Raw genomic sequence first — 17,046 nt, 5'->3', positions numbered from 1 at the left:
ATCTCTCCCTCCAAATAAGGGAGTATGTGGCATTGCTATGGCGAACTCTGTTCAAAAAGTCTCTAAATATAGCACAAGTTATCTAAAATAGTGCTTGTGAGAGAAGCTGTCAGCATGGCCACTTTGGAGGGGAGAGACAAGGTATGGTGATGGACACACAGATGGCAAGTCAGTCATTCTCAAGAAAGGGATTCTACTTACTCAAGAATAATCACTGCATACAATCTACACCTACCACCTACCCACCACTCCTTTCAACATGAGCCACTTTTTGAGGGCGGACTGCCCTGTTCTGTGTTATTTTGTGCAATGACAAATAGTCTTCTGGTAATGCAATAACAATTTAAAGTTATTTTGTGCAAGAACAAATAGTCCCCTGGTAGTGCAATAGCAATTTAAAGTCCCTGGAATGATAAAATGGAAATTATACTTAAAAGGCATAAAATAATAGTGAGCAAAACCCCATTGGTAAATGACTGCTTGTTATGGGTCATTTGAGATCACCTCATGATACATCTATGTAAAATGATTCATCAGAATCCAGGTTTCACACTCCTTTCTCCATAAAGATTTACACTGCTCTAAAAAGTGGTGTCCCTATTATATGAAACCTTGGTGCAAACCACATCTCAAAAACTGTGGGCACTTCAGTTGAAAAAAAATACTAGAGCTAGTGAAAGTCCAAGAAGAGTAAGAGCACTGTAAAAACACTGGATGAGCACAAAACTCTGTTTCACTGCATATTGCAATACAAGAACTCACTGCACTGAGCAAAATAGCAGTCAAAACCACATTAAAAACCCCACAAATGTAGTTCTGTAAAACAGCAAGTGAGGAACTCTTGGAACTTGCTTTCTTAGGTGGCTACAGAGACAGGCAGCATAATAAAGTTCAAAATGTGATTAGATAAGTTTATGAAAAACAGATCCATAGTAGATACTAAAAGGGATTGGCAATAGCATAAACTCTAATGCCCTTAATTGAGCAACGGTGGGTGATGGGGACATATTGAGGGATGTGCTGAAGACACCAGACTTGTGTACTCACCTTAAGCTGCATCTCGCCAGCAGCCTCTATTGGAGGCAGGACCCTGAAGGACATTTCTTAGCAGCTTTGACATCACTGGTCTCATATGGGACCAAGGAGGGAGCGTGCACAGACAGAGTTCTAGCAACATACAGGGCTAGAGTTTGAAAGACATTGAACTGTCTGAGCAGCAGAATTAAATCTTAAGTCCAAATTCAGAAATTAGGACATGTTCCCTGCTGTGAGGTAGCACTACATCTTTCCCTCTAATAGGGAGTTACAAAATGCAAATGCAGTGGTTCACCAGTGAGGGCTAACAGATGCCTGACATAAGGGGTCACAGAGCTCGTGACGGCACATGGTGCAGCCTGACACTGAGATATGGGACTAGTTGGGAGGGAAAGGGGAGAAGGGGAGATGGAAACCTGGTCACAAGTCATGTAACAGTGGGACTTGACAGACCATAAGAGGGATAGGCAGGAAGATCAGGAAAGAGGTGAGTAGCTTAGGGGGGATGCTTGAAATCTAAGCCTGAAGTGGTTATTCTACTAGAAAGAGAAAAATAAAGAAGGCAGGAAAAGCCTACCACCTAGAAACATTCCTATTTATTTGATTTTGCTCTAGGACTGATCTTTTCTCAGTCCCTGCCTACACAAATGTACTATGAACTTGACAGACTGTCAGCCAACTATTGTAAAGCAAGCTATCCTGCCACTGATACAGCCGTCAGTGCTAAGTCCTTGATAAGGTGGATGTGAGGCAGATTCACAAATGTTAAGCATTTGAATACATCTACTGCTTCCAGAAAACTGAGCAAATTCAGTCAGATCCAAGGGTTTACTCAGTTAATAAAGTGTTTTCATACCTTCAAACATCTTGTATGTTAACAGTTTAATAAACGTGCATACAAGCATCTACCCTTGCACACATACTGTTTTCCTAGGTATTGCCTGAAATGCTCCATAAAGAAAGGAAATCAAAGACCTAGGGGGGCTACATTTCTTTTCATAGTCTCAGAACACAGACAGCACATTTAGAGGTAGCCCAAGCTTCCTGCCCACCCCCCTCCTCTCCTCTTAGCTTGACTTGGTCTCTACATCTAAGGATAAGGTGGTGGTAAAGTCTGCAATCTTTTCCTAAGAGTGTGGATGACTTTCCTAATTAATGCCAACTGTCAGATTTGCTCTGGTTGTGTGTCTCTCCAACAGATATGGAAAAGTCACGAGAAACTTGCAATAACCGGTCATATAAGTTTCATTTGCCAGCACCATAAGAAAGCCAGCTCTTTCTTTGATGAACAGACATCTACTCTGATGTTCACAAACCTTCTTAAAATCTGTCTGATGGTAGAGATGTACAAAAATGCAGTTCAGGGCAATTTAATTTTTGCTTTCAAAGACATGCTTGCAGCTAAACCATACTATGACAGTGAGAACTGATAAGGCTGTTCCAGACAGCAGGAGGTGGAGATGAGTAAACTCCTTTGCCAACTGCCAGATTGCATGTCTGACACGCTGCAGATGTAAATCCAAGTAACTCAATGGGGATACTACGCTCAATCACACCCGCTGGGGATGTGCCTGTGTCTTCAGGGCAAGAGAGAATATAAAGAGAAGAAAGACAAATTCCTTGATATAAACTGGAACAACTTTATGTAATCCAGAAGCCTTCCTGGGTTTCTCTCTGAGGCAGTCCTGCATGCCTTGCTTGTCCCTTTCCCCCATGTCAAAGCTGTGAAAGCCAAAATTACTATGTAACAGCATACAGCTTTTTTGGAGAGTAACACTACCAATGCAAGAGGAAAGAGAATTCTTTTTATTGCTTCTCTGTGAAACGCGATAGTGTTTAGGTCCGGAAGACAAAGATTTGGTGTGTTGGTGCTATCAGTTGAAATATCCTAATCATGTGTTCCATCTCCCTGAGAAAAAACAAACAAACAAACAAACAAAAAACAAACAACCAAATGAAAGGAAGCTTAGAAATGGATTAGATTTCTTGAAGGAAGGGGAAATTTTATAGCTTTCTGTCAAGATCAGATGTACCTCTGGGATATGCCTTTCCATCAAGCATTCACCACTGGGCTCAGTCCAGAGGTATTAGTGAGAGGTGATATTGAGCAAACCGGACTAAGTCAGGTAACGTTTCTTTCTGGCCTATGAAAGCAATATTGTCATCAATACGTGTGCATCGTATACCAGCTTCTGAAGGAAGATCTGAAGTGTGGTTTATTAACTGCATTTACACATTATGGCAACACAGAGAGAATGTAGTGCTTCAGGCATCCAAAAGCCTAGGCCAAATCAAGAAACAAAACCCAAGAGTTTTGATCTTTGTTCTGTTGCTCTGACCCCAAATCAAACTCCCTCCAGTCATTTCTGGATATAAACAACACAGATGAGAACCTTCTGCAGCGAGTCCAGCAAAATACCCTAAAGTTATTCACACTTGTAGCTCATATTCAACTTTAGGAGCGGAAATTCTTTAAGTCTTAGAGTTCTTCAAGACACCTGGGTCTCTAGGCTCTTCTATAATATACTAGCAGTTCACCTTAAAATTAACATCAATTAATAGAGCTTTTAAGACTTTGAGGAAAGCAATGCCTTTCTAACATTTAAAAATACTTAATACTCAGCTAAGAACAAATTACCCTTATTTTGTGATTTCAAGGACTGAAACAATTTATTTTTGAGCACGTTCCACAACTTGCCAAACTTAAAACATTAGAATACTGAGAAAGTTCAGGATGAAAATTCGAAAAATTGTAAGTGTAATTATAACGTATACAAAAGGAAGAAAAAAAGAGGAAAAAAATGGCAGTGTCTGCCACATGTGCAGCACTGGATTGTTATTTTTTATTATTATCTCTCAGATGAAGTTGTTGCAAAGAGTAATGAGTTGTGTAACTCTTGTGTGGCCAACTGTCAGGACCACAGTGGCACTATACCAACTGCAAAGGCGCAAGTCAGAATGCTGGACACCATCCCCACGTCCTCTCCTTTGAAGGATCTGAGTCACAAATTTGGTCCTTGACAAGTGGAGAACAAGCTGCCTGTCAGGAACCATCTTAGCCAGTCTGTCTATTGTTTGATAACTTTAGCCCTGAAGATGGACAGTTTGCATACTGTCAATTTACACAAGATTATAATTATTTTTTTTACTAAGGTTTGGATTCTTAAGAAGTGTCCCTAGCTTTAGAGAGGTCCCACATTCAAGGGGTGTCTCAAAACACACTCAGAGTGTATGTTCCTGCATACACATGACCAAATACCTCACAGAATGTGCAAAAATCAAAACACATGCAGACCTGCTCTAATACTGTGTGGTCATCCTTAAAAAAACATTTCTGAAATAATTCCTGTGGAATTTTATCTTTATAACATGTCAGTTGTGGTGTGGGATACGGAAGTCAGCAACACTGAAAGCATGTGTAAGACATCAATTCCCCCTCTTTATGAGCAGGTATGCCTGCATTTTGTTTTCCCTTTGTGCTCTACCCTGGATGCTGATATTAACATTTCATTCTTTAAAAAAAAATTAGCTATACAAGCAGTTCTTGGCTGGTAAAACTGATAATAACAAAAGACATAACTCACAGCTTTTAAAAGTAAACTGACTGTAAGGCATCTGATTACTGGATCCATAAACATTCAGTGTTATAGTAACTTTTTTGAAACCAGGAGGGTTTTTGATACATCTCATTAGGCAATGTGTTTTTAACACAATAGGAAATCCCATTGCAAGGTCCCCTTCAGGCTTTCCGTGGGATGTCTTCTACACTACTAACAAATGTAAGAGTTGCTAATAATCAAAGAATCACCAGGACCATACAGACATTACAAGTAACCAGAGGAGACTTTGAAGACAGTCGGAAGCCTGCCCTTAATGTCATTCATCTCTCTGGATAAGTAAATGTAAAATTCTGACATCAAGACAGAGTTGAGTAGAAGGCAGACATTCTGAGTAGTCACTGGAAATTTGGTACTGCAGAGAAACACAAATAGATCAGATCTTCTGCTTCCTTTTTTCTGCTGCATTAAGTCAGGGCAAATTATGTATTCCTTCTATCGCAAGGGTAAAGTTAGCTTTGGTCCAGAAACTGTACTACCAAACTGTACTTAAACATCATTTTCAGGGCTGTGGGACTCAGAAGAGGGTACACCCCTCCCCTTCATAACATTAATAGTCTGGAAGCATTTGGGTACTTTTTATATTTAATATAAAGATAGAAACAGTAAATTAATAAGCACATCTCTTTGCCAACAGCTAAATAAAGTTTTTGTGGTTTCTAGGCAGCACTTTCCATTGTAGAAGTTTTCAGGGTCTGTGCACACATGAATTTAGGGACTGGAAACTCCCCTGCAGAGCTCGTACACTCTTGCACCAGAGGACAAGAACTGCACAGAAGTATCCAAGAAATTAAAAGGTTTTTCACTCCATTCTATATTGCTACTATTAATTTTGTGATTGGTTGTTTGTTTTTTTTTCTTCTCTTCACTTGCAGTGTGGCCTGTACCTGCTGTGTAATCAGTAAGAGTTAAGAAGGAAAGATTTGGGATCGTGGCACTTACTCGGGGTATTCAGGAGACGTGACTTTTTGCAGTGGTAGGCTGCCTCCTGCTCGCAGTTCTCTGCACTGCTTATCACGGCTTCCAGCTGCTCCGCGCTGCTGTTGTAGTCGAAGGACATGGTGTACGGCTTCTCCCGGTCAGCTCCTTGGACTCTGGTTAGCCCTGTGCTGTTGTGCTGCACTGCAGTCCAGATCTTATCTTCTGTTAAATGAAAAATGATTGAATGGGAAGTTAAAAGCCAAACCCTTTCAACAAGCCGGGAACAAAAACCCAATTGAAATCCAATGCTTTACTGCATTGAAGAGAGTATCAGCAGGACCCTGGGCTCCAAAATGGTTACTCTGTAATGAAGACCAATAGGTCTTCATTAAAGGTCAACGTGACCCACAGAGATGTTTCTCCCTGAACCAACTCAAACACTACGGTGCCTGCTGAGCAAGAGAGAACCTACAAGCTTCCCGGGAACCACAGGAGATCTTCAGCATCTTCTATTGCCAGGTATCTGAATAAAATTAGATACCTTTCAGCTACCTTTATCCCTGAGAGAAAAGACATAATAGTATGGCTCATGGGGGTAACAGTCATCTTTTGCAAACATATCTGTACCTGAGAGAACAGCCCATGCTGTCGTAACAATAAATGGAAGTAGAGAACTGCAGCTGATGATCTTGCACAAACTCACCACAATCAGAAAGCAGTTTCTTGCCAGAAAGCTAAAACTGAGTATGTTCTTACCGCCCAGCTGGAAGTCAGATCACTCATTTTACTCAGTTCTGATTTGTCTACATATAAGTTGAGTGATGTCCTACTTGGATGATGGTACAGAACACCATATGACTCGGCATCTGTAGTTAACTAAATATTGATGCTTTTCCATGCTGGTGAGCCCATTCTCATTTCCTTCATTACATTTACTGGCAGAGCAAGGGATTTTGTAAGTGAGAGAAAGTAGAATGTAGGCTTAAGCACAACCTGCACCCTTACAACCTAGCTCACGACCAGCATTGAGGTTGGCATGATAATGAGAACATCACACTTAGGAGCAATCAGCTTAGCAGGCAGGTTTTTCCTCAGCTGGTTCTGGGATAGCAATAAGCAAGGTAGTAAGGACAACTTGAACATCTGGTTTTTGAGCTGGCCTGGAGTTAAAGGCAAACTCTTCAACAAGGATTCACAGGACTGAGCCCTGCATGTGCCCCACACTATTACTAATAGTCACATCCAGTAAATTCCCTCTTTATCAAAGACCCTGCTTACCTAGGGAGGATACAAGATATCAAGAGGGCAAAAATTTAAGGCAGTAATTTCTTATCACCTGATGAGAGGGAGATTTCAATCTCACTTGCAGAAACATACAGACAGTTAGAGAGGAAGAGGCGAGATTGAGGCAAGAGATTTCTATTTTGTTATTTAAGCTTCATCTTTGAAATCCTAGATAACACTGAATAGAATCTTTTCTAAGCTGATCTTAAAAACTGTGCATTTAAAGATTCAGATGGTTTTACCAGATTACCTGGCCTGAGTTCTTGCAGAGCATGAGCTATCCAGTTACTCCCCAATACACTGGCATAATGAGCCCAGTAGCTCTGTGGCCACTGCAAGGCATTGCAGTCGAAGTATTTTTCGTTGAGCTACAAATATCCAACAGATTAGTTCAACAGAATGCTAATAGGTGTATAAAAATCCTAAATGGACTATCTGTGCAAAGACACTGAGATGATTTAATGAATTGTCATTATGGAGGCATTCAGATGACAGGCAAGTAACAACAACCATCTGGAGACTATTTAAAGAGGTTTGTTCCAAGACATGGTGCAAGTTAGAGAGAAATTAACTGACATTAACTGTAAGAACAGTTTACACAGAGTAAACCACACATTCACTCACAACCTTCTCATAATTTGTCAGGTAGACAGAAAGTTTGCTCATAGATCTGCAATTCTGTGGTTCTTATTGACTTCACGATGCTGCTTGTGGATCCTTTGAATTTGAGCTCAAAGAAACATTGTTGCAATGTCTGATACACAAAAGTTAGATTAAAGTCATAAGAAATACTACAATTTATTGCTTGCAATGCCTGTCCCAGTGGTTGTAATCACAGCCAACACTTTACCCTCTACAATCCTGCACATATATTGCTTTCAACACAATATAATTCAATGACTTTGTAACAGACATCTTGTACATCTTGAAGTAGTGATTCTTATCAGCCAGTCTCTCTCTATTCTTTTGTTCTCTCGAGGCAATATTGACAAGAACAGAGTAGATTTTTCAGAAGCAGTTGAGGATGAGTTAACTTTCCTCTCACTGAATCTGGTAGAAGTTTAACCTCTGCCTTAACTGAAATATCTACCAAAAAGACAAACACTAAATTGTTGATAATGTGAGACATAAAACCAGGAGATGATGGAATAAACTGGTTGCTAAATTCCAGGTGGACAGTCAGAAGCACTTCCCTGCTGAGAGTTCTTAACATAATTTTAAGAAAATGCAATGCAAATCAATGCTTACAATAGTGGCTACAGTGCTGCTCAGGAAGAACAGCAGCCTAAGGCTAGAGTTTCAGTGGTTAACACTAATGTACTTTCCAGGTTGTGCACCGATAAAGTGTTGTGTGGGTACGTGAAAAGTCAAAAGCATCAACATCTAGTAATTTAGAAGCAAAAAAGGGTTACTAGGAAAAACTTAATAAAATAGCATAGCATAAAACTGTCTTCTCAAAAAGCGTTGGAAATTTAATTAATTGACATGTTTGAAATGAGGTTGGATAAGACATCAGCAGATATATTGGCAGCAAGCACTCATTAACAAGTGTGTTGAACAGGCAATGTGACAGGTCTTACTCATATTTTCCTCTATGATTTTTCATTAATTTTCACAGTCTTGTTATCATTACAGCTGCACTCAGCTGTCCCTCTGAGATCTAAACTTTGACATTCAAGAATTGCATTTAGATCTTTTAGAAATAAACTAACCTGTTTTCCATCCTCCAGTTTATACAGGGAAAAGGAAAAAACAAATTAAGTTTCTTTCTGTGCTCAAGTTAATTGTGATTTAGCAAGTACTTCAGAATGGAGTTAAAAAAAGTTATAGCAGATGAAAAGAATCCTGGAGTTACATTTCAGAGATTTCCTAATCTACACATGCCTGATCTGTTACACTTAAAACTTCCACAGATTAGATCTGTGCTTTGCTAGTCACTTCAGTTTCCCTCTTTGCTTCATCTTTGAAGTAAAAGTAACCATCAGTTCAGCTTCTCAAAAAAGATCTATGTTTGTCTCACTGAACTAGTGAAAGGAAAGTAACAGCCACCAGCAAGCAAACCTCAGATCAAATGGGTGGGCGGCTCAACACAACACAGATGCACAACAAAAGAGCTGGTGGTAACAGGGTAAGAGGAGAAAGAGAGAGGTTTTCAGCCATCTCAGTTATGCTTCTTCCCACTTCCTAGGGAAAGAATAAGTACTTCTCTTTTAGAAAGAGGAACATGAGGTGTAGAGGGGTTAGGTAAGGCACACGAAGTCACATACAACCTGCTGGAAGAATAAATGATTACATTCACATCACAATAAAAAAGTTGGAGAAAGTTCCTTCTTTCTAAAGGATGCCCTTCTGTTTACATGCAGCAAATGAGCCTGAAAATGACTTTAAATTTAGTTTGCTTTGGATAGAGTGGGAGAGCCAACACTGCTCCCACCTGCACCTCCACTGACTGAGGGAGAAGTAACTAAGAGCTGGAGGGCAGGAAACCCTTGAACCATTCCAAGACAGCAGCGAGACCATCACACCTGCTTCCATAGATCAGAAAAACACTCAAAAGTAATCCCAAAATTTCTTCTGAAGACCATCACCTTTCAGATCAAGTCTTAGGGTTTATTCAAATACCATTTTCTCCAACTCAAACCTGGCATAATTTAGAAAAATGATCATTCTGTTTTCTCAAATTCACTTGCACAAGTTCTGCTAGGGTTGCTCTCAGAATAAGTGCAAGGAATTACACGCTTACTGCTCAATCCCTGTGTACTCTGAAGCCTACTGAGAACAGTCTGTGAGCTGGCGCTTCAGGCATGGTTAAGGACCTATGTATGACATGGAGCTGCAATCTGGACATGCACACAGATCACTATAACTAGAAAGCAGTGCAACAGCTGTCTGCAACTTTGCTTCATGTTTTGCATGTCTTTACAGAGGCACATCTCTGCACCAATAACACTTACAGCTTTTGAAAGTGAGGCTTCAAATACTGTTCCTATTTCATAATTCAAGGATTTTTTTGTTTGTTTTGTTTTTAATTTCTGCTCTGTTTTGTTTACATTATATTTTAGGCAGTGACACTGTAATCACAGATGCAAACCAAGCTGAAAACTGTTAAACTAGACAGATAAATTTCTTGTTTCATTTATTTCAGTGCAGAAGTTATCATTGAATTTTTACATCTGTCCATACTATGTTTTTTTCCTGTTTACTCAACTTAACAAGCTCTTCTTGCACTTGTGAATCTGCACTGAGAATTAAAAAGCTGCGCTCCAGGCATAGATTACTGTTTATTTTTATCTTCCATTATTCCGCTTTATTATTTTGTTGCTTTCTCAGCTTGGTACAATTTCAAACTACACACAAGCTGAAAGTCATTCAAAACCAAATAGGAGAGTGCAGCCACATCCTCTACTGCATAACCTGGAAGAGTTTATTGTAGCCTTAAAAAGAGGATTTCCTAAATGTTTGTTAAATTGTTTCCATAATTCAAAGGTGACAATGCTTTAATTTCAAGGCAATGCTACAGCTTTGCACCTTCACAGTTTTCTTTAATGGTCCAATTCACTAGGATATTATGCTGTCTGTATTTGGCCCTAGGAGATGCTTTCACAGCATGGAACTGCAATGCATTAAGCACATTTTAGACTCTCTGTCTAGCCTCGCCCATAGTTGTATCATCTTGCTGGAAACCTCCAAGTTGCTTTTGACTGCACACAAATTAAATTATGGGAAATTAGAGCAGCTGGAAAACTGGCTTTCAATGAATTCTGTATTGCCTAATTCTCATTTTTATTCTTCAACTTGAACTATCCCTGTAGAGCACATTCCACCCATACAAACTGCATCATTCCTTTGTGATTTAGGAGGTTTGTCACAAAACAAGATTATTCAGACTGATTAAATTGCCAACAAACCAAACATATGGTAAATGCTACATGAGAAAGAGAAAAATAACTCTCAGAGCTCATACAATGCATTTGTTTCATGGTGCTCTACATTGAATGCCAAATTTTATCCTGAACGCTGTACCTATAACTACAAGAATTACCACCAAAAAGGCAGATTCTCCTCCTTAAACACTGTACTGTTCTAAGCTGTAGTAGCAGTTTAAACCCTGCTGTAATACACACTTCCTTCAAAGGATATAAAAAGACCCGTTTCTTGTCACAAGCAGCTTTAATTCACTGATTCCAAGGAAATGTTTTCCAAGTCTTCTATGAAAGCCATCCATTACTATTTTTTACCTATTTTTTTTTCCTGCTGGTTGGCCTAGCAATACGTGCTTCTGCTGCTTGTTTTGTGCTCATCAGCCTCCTCCTAAATTCTGATTTAGCCACTTCCATCCAGTGCAGAGGCAGTGCAATGCATCTCCACTGAAAAAATTCAGGACGGGGTATGCAGGGATGGTTCCAGTCACCCCAGTCTTGCATGCGGCCCACTCTCTGACAGTACTGGCAGACTGCACCTGCCAGTGTGCTTTCCTCGGGGTTGCCCATGCCTGGAATCCTTCACTGTCTGTAAATCCTTCCTGGAAGTCAGTAACTGGTTCTAGGAAGGCACCAGACCCGCAGGTCCACAGACCTGCTGTCCCAGCCCTGGGTTTTCAACTCTCCTACACCCCAGACATGAAGTTTGCTCACTCTGAGCCCATGTTCAAGCCAACTCTGTCAGCAGAATGGCCATGCCAGGCAGCTCTGATGGATGAGAATGAGACATCTCTTCCACGGCCCTTTGCACCATGTTGTGCTGAAGCCCAGAGACAGCAAACTCTTATCCTGACAGCCTACTTCTTCCATATTTCTTCTAATACAGGATATCTACAACAAGCAGTGAGAAATATTCCTCTCCAAAAACTGAAGCAGCAGACACTGATCTACTTCCTAGAACAAAATGGACACTTCTCCACTTGCTGCACTTCTGACAAGAGTGCAGTCCTCTCTGCCTCAGTCTCCTTCATCTAAGTGAGTGCTGAGAGACTCAAATCACTCTTCTGCTGTTTCACATGCCTTGTGATGGCTTAGATATCTGCATAAGCCTGGCAGACAAGGAGAGCCCACAGGAAACCTGCTGTTCTTCAGATGCCATACCAAGAGGGTGGGCATGATATCTGCAGATGTCCAACGTGGTACGAGACACCTGTGTTTGGGGCAAATGGATTCACCCCTTGCAACCAAGACAGCCAGAGTGACTTTGAGAGAGCCACAGGTTGCTTCTAACTTCTGAGCACTGCAAACGTGGCAGGAGACTGATTAAGCTGCAGTGACCTTTTGTTAAAAGGTAGAGGCTAAAGGAAAATATCTACTGTTACATTTCTCAGTACTAAAACTTCCTTGGGGGCCTCCTGCAAATGCAACAGGGAAGGCAGCCTTCAGGACTTCTGCTGTGATGCTCATCAGAAATACAACAAATTCACTGAAAACAGCAAGGAAGCTGTTGACAGCACAATGCCTTTGATGTAATATGCCCACTAAAGATTTTTCATTTTGTAAGTTCTGGAAAATTTAATGAAAATTCAAAATAGAAACATATTAATTGTCAAAACTGCAGTGTGATAGAAGACCTGTAGTAAGGTTGCCTTTAATCGAAAGAGTAGTAAATAATTTGTAAGGAATTTCCATTTGTTTTTTTCTCTAGTGATGAAGTCAATCACAATTATAGACAGTAAGCTGAAAGATAGAGTCCTTTAAAAAAAGAAAAAAGACAAACAACAAACAGTCAATCTAAATATTTCCTTAAGAAATTCAAAGCTATAAATCTTATCTAACTCATTCTGAGAATCTCAGGGAGTTTTACCATTTAAGTTCTTGTCCCAAAATTGTGTAGCTGCAGGTATTAAAACTAGAATTAAGGGTATGACCAACTCCCCCTCTCTGTTCTTGCCTCAGCCTGACTGGTAACAGCACTTCTTTCCATGTGAGAGTCTGCCAAGACCATGGGAAACATAAAAAGGGGTGAGTCACTCAATGTAACTGCAATACAAAGTAAAAGGATATGACTTCTTATGGAAAATAGAATAAGAAATTATATAAGCACATGAACTGAGATCCTTGTGTAGAAACAAAGGGAAAGATAGATGCCATGGACAGTAATACCACTAATGTCATTATTGTTTTGAGAACATCAATGGGCATTTCTAATAAAAGGACTGAGGTCCAGTTAGCTCTGCTTTGTAGCAATCCATCTCTGTTACTCCAGTCTGCTCCTTGTTCACAGTGAAGTGAGCAAACTGCTATAGAAATTTCCTCAGATAGTTGACCAAATATCGTACTATTCAAACACTTAAAATATTTAGGCACTTCAACTACAAACACAACTTGCATTCTCCTAAATTCAGCCCTCTTTGCATGCCATGGAATACATATGGAAGAACAAAAATATTAATCATTGTTAGCAGAATGAGAAAAAAATAAAAAAAGGAGGTAATTTATAAAAAATTGCAAGTATAACATTCATCATCTCTTTCATATTTTCTTAGAATCCCTTACTTTGAGATTTAAACACAGTTTCTATACAGTTTTTTGAGATAAAGAAAATAAAACTTTATTTTTTCTGCATCAGAGAAATAGGCAATATCTGCATTTTGAGAGGAGACTGCAAACCAGAGATGATCTGCCACAAAAAGAGATATATTTCTGTTAATTAATGATTTTTTCATTATGGCAGTTTCGAAAACAGGTCTTGGACTAGCAGCAAGACCTGGGATAAGGTTTCACCTTTCCCTAAACTGCAGCCCTGGAGTAAAAAAAGGGAAGAAAAAAAAACAAGCTATTTGAAGACTGGAAAAATATCTGGCTAAGATAAAATTAACCATTGATTCAGTCATGGCAATTTCTAAGTGTTATTGATTTGATAGCCCAGGGTCTGCATACAGCAAAACAGCATCAGTAGAGAAGTATGGTGACAGGATGACTCAAGTGTACTTTTCTTTCAGATATCAAGGGTAAAATTTACTCTGGAGGAGAGGAGAAAAGGTCATTACAAACACTTTTCACAGAGTACAGCAAAACAAGTACATGGATGTAGATTGCATGTCTATAGGCTTTGTACTGGAGAATATGGTTATTAAAAGTTAAGTAGTACTCCAGACAGATCAATACATTTCTAAGCAACAAGAGAAAAAAAACAAGCCTCACAATGATATAAAGACTGCCAGATCAGATGTACATAGGGTCTGTTAGTCATCTTCTCTATTGATTGTTATCAATCTTCAATTAAGTGAAGATTAATTCAACTGGGCTAATTATCAAACAACCAGCCTACTGGGAAAATTTCTTTCCCAGCCCTGGTGACTGTTCATTACATCAAAGCATGACATGATGCATTTTCTCTGTACTTAATTCCAAAAGCGTGTGGGCATAGAACACCATGGATGATGGGAAAATCCAGGTAAAGCAAGGTAGTTTATATTCCCATGCAGATGGCCTGGAAACATGTTAGATATGTTCCCACAGCACTCAACACGATCATCCAAAATTAATAATCCCTGCACAGACCCATTCACATCCCCATGGTGTCTCTCACAGCATCCAACTACACATGATCATGATTCAGGCACGTACATCTGGGTCACTTCCTGCACACACCTACGTCCTACATTTGGTGTGGATTCCTCAGTGTTTCTTACAATTGATGAATTTCACCGTGAAAGTGACTTTGCCTTGTGTTCAATGGGTATTTAAGGTGAAGAAAACATTATGTTAATAAGGTGCTGTCTTTTTTTTTTAGATCTAGTTTTGAGTTTGTTGTCTTTCACTGTCATTGAACTGTCTCTTTACTCCTATTGTAAGAAAATGCAAATTAGAGTGGCTTCTGTCAAAGAGGTCCATTCACTTTGAGTCTTCCCAATCTAAATAGCCTTGGATTATTTACTTTTGAGCTCTCTTTATACAGATATCTTTCCATGCCTTTAATTAGGCACTTTACTGTTCCTGACAAGCTTCTATTTCAACAACATATTTTATTTTAGTAGAAATAAACAGCCTTCAAGATAAGATCCTTTTAAAGTGCTTCATGTACTCTTTCCTCTTCTTGACCAACTTAAATAATAGCATGTCATCTACAATTTTTGTCACCTTGCTTTTCCAGCCACTTCTTCAGACAAAGGATAAGTACATTTACCCACTCTAGTATCAGCAGATATTTTGTGACACTACTGTTAAATTTCTTACCATGCTGAAAATTGACTTTATATTTTTGAATACTTTTTTTCTGCTTTTTTTCTCCCTGCAAAATTCCCTTTCCCTTATATCTCTCTTTCTCTTTATATGACTGTCCAATTCCCTCTCAACACACACAATCGCAGTTTTCTGCTTTCTTCAGAATTTTTATTCAGCACTGGCTGCTAAAGTTGACAGGTTGCAAAGAAATCACTGGAAACACAATAAATTAACTTGTATTATTGTTACTTTCCATATCTACATCAGACACTGGATATCTATGACCTGGCACCAATATGCAAGAAAGCTGGTGTTTATGCTCCCCTATTAATAACTGGCTACAAAAAAGTTCCCTATCTGTTCAATTAAACAGAAAAAAATTAAAAAGAACTTTAAACAGATGTAAGTGAACATTAAAGAAAACACTTTTCTCTAAATGCAATGATGCTGCTCATTTCTGATGATCTGATTTCTTTGAATTCATCCCTCACGGATTCAAGGCACTGTAATTCCCAGAAGTCATTAGCTCTCTGCACCTCTACTTTAAAAACACCAAATGAGTCATTGCCCTGAATTTTCCATTCTAGCTCCAAATTCTTCAGCCTGAACACGTTTTGGGCATAAAGAGGTTACTGCTTCTTGAACTGTATACAAAAAGAACTGTCAGCCCAAGTAAAGTAGAAGCATCATTTAGCCCAGGAGCCCAACTCTGCCTTTGAGGGTGAATTGATAGCCAGGGCAGTGAGGGAAGTCAAAAGGTTTTCCTGAAAGTCGTTCCCATTTCCCAGTGGTCTTTGCCTCACAGGTGCCTGAACAAGGAGCTCAACTAAACTTCCATATTTAATTACACCTTCTGAATCTATCAGACAAGATTGGGGCTTTTCCAGACTGTTTTTACTTCCTTTATTTATTACATCAGCCTCCTTGCTGTCCTGTGGTACTGTTTCAAGTTGAATTCATTGCATAAGGAAAGAGCAAGCAAAAAAAACCTCCCAAATCCTACTGTCTAATCATTCGAGTATCCCTTAGCTCCTATATGATGAAAAATAATCAATTCCTATGTGTTTTCTGTATACCACATGTGATCTCCATGTTTTCCTGTGGCAGTTCCTCCAACCATCTTTTTAATTTATTTAGTCTCCCCATACATGGAAGCATTGATGTTCCCAACCATCTATGTTTTTCCATTCACAGAAGGATTTGTAGAGATTTATATTACTGGACAATAATATTTTCTTTGTTCCTTGTACATACGTAATACAAACCCACAACTTCATATTTTGCTTTTCCCTGAATATAGGGTAATTTCAGAAAACTATGCAGAAGCATCACCTGAAAAGGGTAACAAATTGAGAATCCATTCCTGTGTACACAAAGTTATTCTTTGTATATTTTGCATTTAATTGATTATTGTAAACAATTTTTATGAGAATAAAAATGAGGTAAGTTCCCAGAGAGAAAAGAAGCTCTTGTGATTAAGGCACCCAAACCATATTTAGGCAACAGAGAAGCGTATTTTCTGGGCTAGGAGGTTCTGCCAGTTTTCCCCATCTCCACGCTCTCATAACCAAAATAAGAATGTCAGCAAGTTCATTACAGATAGAGAGAAAATCAGGTATATGCCTTCTGGATTTCTGCCAGATAAAATTTATTTGAGGAAAGCAAATGTAAGGTGTTTGTCAAAAATCCTACTTCTTCAGCAGAGATAAAAAGCACTGACAATGTTTTGAGCACACATATTTATATGATAAATAATAAAAATGAGCACATTTCCTATATTGGAGATCAAGGAAGGATATTCAGACAGAAGGGTGAAACGCTGTTTCAATTCTTACGAGATTCAACAGTGAAGGAGACACATCTTATTAAATATTTATTACACTTGAATAAAAAACATACTTAATAATTAACTGTTGTGCATTTAATTAACATAATGATTGCCCAATTAAATAAAAGTGAAAATTTAATTTGAGACACTTTAAGCACAAGGAGATTAAGGATAAAATATGAATATCCTGAGTCCTCAGTTTTCACCACTG

At 39.0% G+C, this 17,046-nt stretch overlaps 1 protein-coding gene across 2 annotated transcripts in view; it reads right to left on the bottom strand.

Annotated features, from left to right (window-relative positions):
- CNTNAP5 (contactin associated protein family member 5) overlaps nt 1-17,046 on the bottom strand; it is a 284,130-nt gene that overhangs the window by 77,510 nt on the left and 189,574 nt on the right. For both annotated transcript variants that reach the window (XM_051786918.1, XM_051786919.1), the window contains one exon: nt 5,595-5,795. In XM_051786918.1, the coding sequence (XP_051642878.1) occupies nt 5,595-5,795 (201 nt within the window). The remainder of the gene's footprint in view (nt 1-5,594; nt 5,796-17,046) is intronic.

Source organism: Manacus candei, unplaced genomic scaffold, assembly GCF_025592945.1.
Source record: "Manacus candei isolate 608988 ecotype Guabito, Panama unplaced genomic scaffold, ASM2559294v1 h1tg000023l, whole genome shotgun sequence".
Classification (NCBI taxonomy): Eukaryota; Metazoa; Chordata; class Aves; order Passeriformes; family Pipridae; genus Manacus; species Manacus candei.
Note: the sequence above shows the minus strand (reverse complement) of the source record. Positions and strands in the feature narration are given on the sequence as shown.